Raw genomic sequence first — 5,015 nt, 5'->3', positions numbered from 1 at the left:
CTTTCATTCTTATCCCACTCCTTGCTTCAGCAATTAAAAAGCCCTCTAATTTTGAACCCCGCTGCTTTTTACAAGTCTTTGTTCTGCTGTTACTTTACCATTAATCAGAGTAGAAGAAGGGTTTAGGCAAACTTGTGTATTAAGCATTATTACAGTCTGAAAGTGATCAAAATATATCTATGACTCAGTAAGAAAGAGCTTAGAGAGGTTTAAAAATGTTAAAATGCACAGCATTTATTGCATTATCATCACATTTAGCAAAAAAAATGAACACAGTTTGACAAAAATAAATAGATTCTCTGCCTTTCGCAGGCTTCATACAGTCACAGTTAAATAAAAATACAACATCCTGATAACCCAGTGTCAACAAAATAACTTTTTTTTCTGATGCAAATGCTGGACTTTAATTACACAGTACTGAATCCTACCACACTCAAAAACACATTTCATTATTTTGATCTGTAACAATAAAGAATAAGGCAGCTACTTTAATAACAAACTACTTTTATCATAATACTTAACCACATAGCACAAAAATACTGAGAAATTTCCTCATGAATTGTTTCTTCTGTTGTGTTTTGATCTGATCTGAATTCAGGATTTTAAAGGCACTTTCTAACTCACACCTCACAGCTACAATACAGAGAAACTTTGATAAAMCTTTTCACCGTATAGTGCACAAAACCACCACCCTACGGTCAAACTGATGGTCAGTTTTAAACTATCTAATGAACATTTTATCCAGCTTGATGATTATTACTGAGGTCAGATGTTATGTCTGAGACAATAAGAAAATACAGCAATTCAGTTAAGCTACAATACAACACATATTACATCTAAAAAAACTTTTAAATGCCTTTTACCATTTGTATACAAATATCAACCAGTTTGAAAATTTCAAAATATTGAACATGCCCTGTGCCTTTAATGACACATCTGAGTCAAGTGTTGATTTCTTTATTAAATCACCCATTTTTATTAAATTAACTGTATGTTGCAAACTATGCCTATAATATCTAAAGCTTACAAACGTAGGAGTAAAACACTTGTTATTTAAATAAACTGATCCCACTGACTACTGACTAATGAAAAAGAAAAGCATAGGTGCTGTGTGCATTTGTTACCGTGAACACGAAAAACATGGCTGATTTTTAACACAATCTTGCTGCTAAAAATAGCTCACCCTTAAATGCTCCAATACTTTCAAGACCACTGACCAAAGTTTGCCCAATCTGCAYGAGGAGATGATTTTACCGTTTTGATGCAAACAAAATTGGGTTTTATTTGTGACCTACTTTTAAAAGAATGCTGTTGTTGGCAGGAACAAATGAGCATTCGGCTGAGTGTGTCAAAAAGCCTGGTAAGGTCAGACAGCATGAAGAGACAACAAAACAACATACTGTTGTTAGCTTTTGCCTCGTGAGCCTCTTTTTTTCACTGTAAGATACAAAAATAGATGCAAAATCTCTTCAGCCTTTTGTTTTTCTTCCAGTAAGAAAACTGAGTGACAATCGTGTGTGTTTTCATGTTACACCATTAGGGAGAGACTGATCTGCAGTCTTAAGCCAATTCCCATGAGGGTCAACCCCAAAGTAAGGTCTTCGAGACGTTGCAAAAGTCCTAAATGTCTCTGGATGTGACTGCCTTCATGGGTTGAGAGGTTTACTGAGTGACGACTGAGTGTGGCTTGTCGAGTTGTAGTTGTTTGTGTTCCTCCCTGCTTTGCTTTCTATCCTGAGGGAGGAGGAGTTCAGAGGACTCCTCTTGAGGGCTTTATTGACCAGAGAGCCGCAGGTCTTCCTGTACTGGTGACGCAGCAGCGAGTAGACAAAAGGGTCGCTCACTGCCTTGCTGTAGGCCAAGCATTTGGACAGGATGCCCCAGTGAGGGCTTATAGACCCAGGKGAGAAGAGCTCCACAATTCTATACCAAATAAAGCAGAAACAGAAAGAAAAGTCACACACAAGGGGAACGTGCATCGAATGGGTTATTTCTTAGATTAGTGCGACTGGAGAGAAGACATTTAAAGCACGTAATGCGATTCTCTCTGTGCTGTAAAACTGCAAAAATACAGTAGCGTCACTCCACTCTGCAAAAATGTCATCAGAGTGTGGAACTAAATCAATGTGCGTCAGTGTTCTGATTCTAGACCTCTTGCTGAATAAAATATTCTCATTAATGTTTGCTAGAAGTGATCATAAAAAAGAACACTTGGCTAAATAAATTATTCATAATGAGCTTGTTTAGTTTAATCTAATAGGCTTTGGAAATTGAATCTATTATCTATTATGTTTCATGAACATCCATAACACCGTTACGCTTAAAACACCTTGCAATAGACACTCCACAAACATTTATTCCCACTGCATAGCTCACCTTGTAATGACATAAGGCGTGAAGCAAACCAAGAACGTGCCAATGAATGTGCTGATCTTCTTGGTGGCCCTCTGCCTCCTCTGCTTCTGCTCCTCCAGGCATTTCTGGCGAACACTGCCGAAGCACACAGGTAAAGCATGTTTCAGTCAAGAGGCATGATCAGAGACACCCAGGCAAGATGGATGGATGGAGGAAACGTGCACAGGCATGAAGAAAACAGTCATGGTCAGGCATCTCTCTTAATGAGATTCCTAAACTGTACATATATRAGTTAAGTAAATTGAAAGCTATTTTAATTGTGAACTTTAAAAAAATGTCCAACAATATTAACTGAGATGTGCAAACTTTCTTTTAAAAATCCTAACAATGCGCAAAATAAACAAATAAAACATGAAATAGGACACATTTGACTGATAGTTACAGTATTTACCTGGGGTGAATATCCACCAGCAGCACCAACGTCTGCATGGTGATCACATCGATGCGTTTACAGTGAAACCGCGCAACTTTCAGCACTTTCAGGTACGTGACACACATCACAACCAGTGTGAGCAGGAAGGTGAGAGTGTGCAGAGCCAAGGTGAACACCATGAACTGCGTCCCAGCTCCCTTCGCCCGGGTGTTGCAGAGGGTGCACGACGCGTAAACCTGGTTGTAGCCGACCCAGGAGCGGCAGGCGGCCACCAGGGCGAAGCAAAGCGAGTGTATCCAAGTGTAGCTCAGCGCCAGCACCGCGTCCCTGCGCCGCATTCTCGAGTGGTAGCTGAGCGGGAACACCACCGCCACCCACCTGTCGATGCTGAGCGCTGCCATGCTGAGCATGGAGTTTGTGGTGAGAAAAGTGTCGAGGAACCCCGCGATCTGGCAGATGCCGCTGCTGCCTCCCGGGTAGCCCGTGGTGACGAGCCCGACCAGAGTCAGTGGCATGTTGCACACGCTCAGCAGCAGGTTGCAAAACGTCAGGTTGAGGATGAAAAGCCCAGGTACCTGCTTGCGGATCTCCGCGTTGTACAGAAAGCAGATCAGCACCACCACGTTGGACAGCAGCGAGACGACAATAATCCCCAAAATCAGCGCAGAGGCAGCGATGCCAGCTGCGTCCATGGTGCTTAAATATCCAGACTTGCGCAGCGTGCTTCCGCGGTCATGTTGCAAAAACTCACATCATGAGTTAGAGTCACGACAATCTGAAGTCCAGTTCATTCTTCCCCTATAGAAACCGAAAGTCTTCGACAACACAAACCTGATCACTGGGATTTTAAAAAAACTGCCTCCTATAGGGGGGAGATTTTAAATTCTGTTCCCCAGGAGCCGGGTCAGGGCGGGCGGAAGGGTTGTTTTCTTGAGGCGCTGCGGTAGTTTCCTCCCTGAACATGACACTGGGATCACATCTMATCTGCTCCTTGCTGCGCAATTGCGCACCATGATGGGCAGATTTGCAAAGAACTGCTACTTATAAGCTTCCGTGTGTCTGTGGTAATGTTTTCCCCGGTGAAGTCTTCAACATGCTTGTGCACACCTGTCAAAAATAACCTTTTAGTGTAAAAATAGAACCGCGACGCACAATGACGTAACTGGTGGACAGCCTGATGTCAGAAGCTCCACTCTTAACTGTGGTTAGAATATACGCACATTCAAAATCAGAAAAATAAAGACTTTTTTTTTTTGGCCAAGTCAGGCTGAATCAAATCTGTGTCACTTCTGATTATTACAAKAAAATAAAAAAGCAACAGCACACAGTTGGATGCAACAACTCGTGTCTCACAAGGTCTTCGGTGACATTTAAAATGACCCATAAAGGTTAGTACCCGTTTAGTTCAGTGGTATTTCTACTTCCGGTGTTTAACAGTCTCCAGCTTTAAAATTAAATTCATACTGTAATGAATTCAGTGTTTACATTGTCCCTAAATGCAACTCTAAAACGTCATTTGTTATGAGGACCATCATTTATTTGTAAAAAATAAGATTCATTTACACAATGAAACAGCTTAATGACCATATAAATATGTAACTATTTGTTAAACWATATTTGTTTTATTTTTACTCATTCTCTGCATATTGAATGAACTCGTTAAGCACTGTCACATACATGTATGGTCTTTGAAAATTTCAGTTAATGTGTTTGGACTTTTGGGGTAAAAGTTAAAGCTACTCATTTGCAAAAAAATAATTTAACTCCTATAATTCCACATCCAAAATTAAAAAAAAAAATAAAACTTCAGTGTGATGAATCACTTTTAGGAGATTTCACCCAGTCTGGCTTCATGGTTGAAGAGATTGTTCTATTTGTTACAACAGTGGTCACATGTTCAGCTGTCCAACCTTCCCATTACTTCCAAGTAATGAAAAATTACCAACAGAAGCTGACAGGACTTTTAATTAATGGCACAGGAAAAAAAAAATCCTTTTACACTTTTGCCCTTTCCATTTAGGGAAAAAACAGACTGGGTGTTCTGTGTTTTTTTTTCACACAGCATTAATTCTCAGCTGTGCTCCAAAACCAGGATAAAGTTCAACTTCATTTGCTTACAGACTTTGAGTTAATGAGGTGAGAGGTTGCAGCCACACAAGACCGTACGAATAATCCTTCCTAAGTCTTTTCAGACAACTGCAAAATGGCAGAAATAATTTCTAAGAAA

The 5,015-nt window shown here is 40.4% G+C and overlaps 1 protein-coding gene across 1 annotated transcript; it reads right to left on the bottom strand.

The window, feature by feature from the left end:
- Positions 1 to 259: 259 nt before the first annotated feature.
- On the bottom strand, positions 260 to 3,804 carry LOC106513086 (G-protein coupled receptor 26). Its single transcript, XM_014001758.1, has 3 exons — positions 2,807 to 3,804; positions 2,377 to 2,490; positions 260 to 1,923 (listed from the first exon to the last, which is right to left on the bottom strand). Exons 1-3 carry the CDS (start codon positions 3,478 to 3,480, stop codon positions 1,647 to 1,649), a joined length of 1,065 nt encoding a protein of 354 aa, XP_013857212.1. The 5' UTR covers positions 3,481 to 3,804; the 3' UTR covers positions 260 to 1,646.
- Between the last annotated feature and the right edge of the window lie 1,211 nt (positions 3,805 to 5,015).

Source organism: Austrofundulus limnaeus, unplaced genomic scaffold, assembly GCF_001266775.1.
Source record: "Austrofundulus limnaeus strain Quisiro unplaced genomic scaffold, Austrofundulus_limnaeus-1.0 Scaffold0, whole genome shotgun sequence".
NCBI lineage: Eukaryota > Metazoa > Chordata > Actinopteri > Cyprinodontiformes > Rivulidae > Austrofundulus > Austrofundulus limnaeus.
This window is presented reverse-complemented; position numbering and strand designations above follow the sequence as displayed.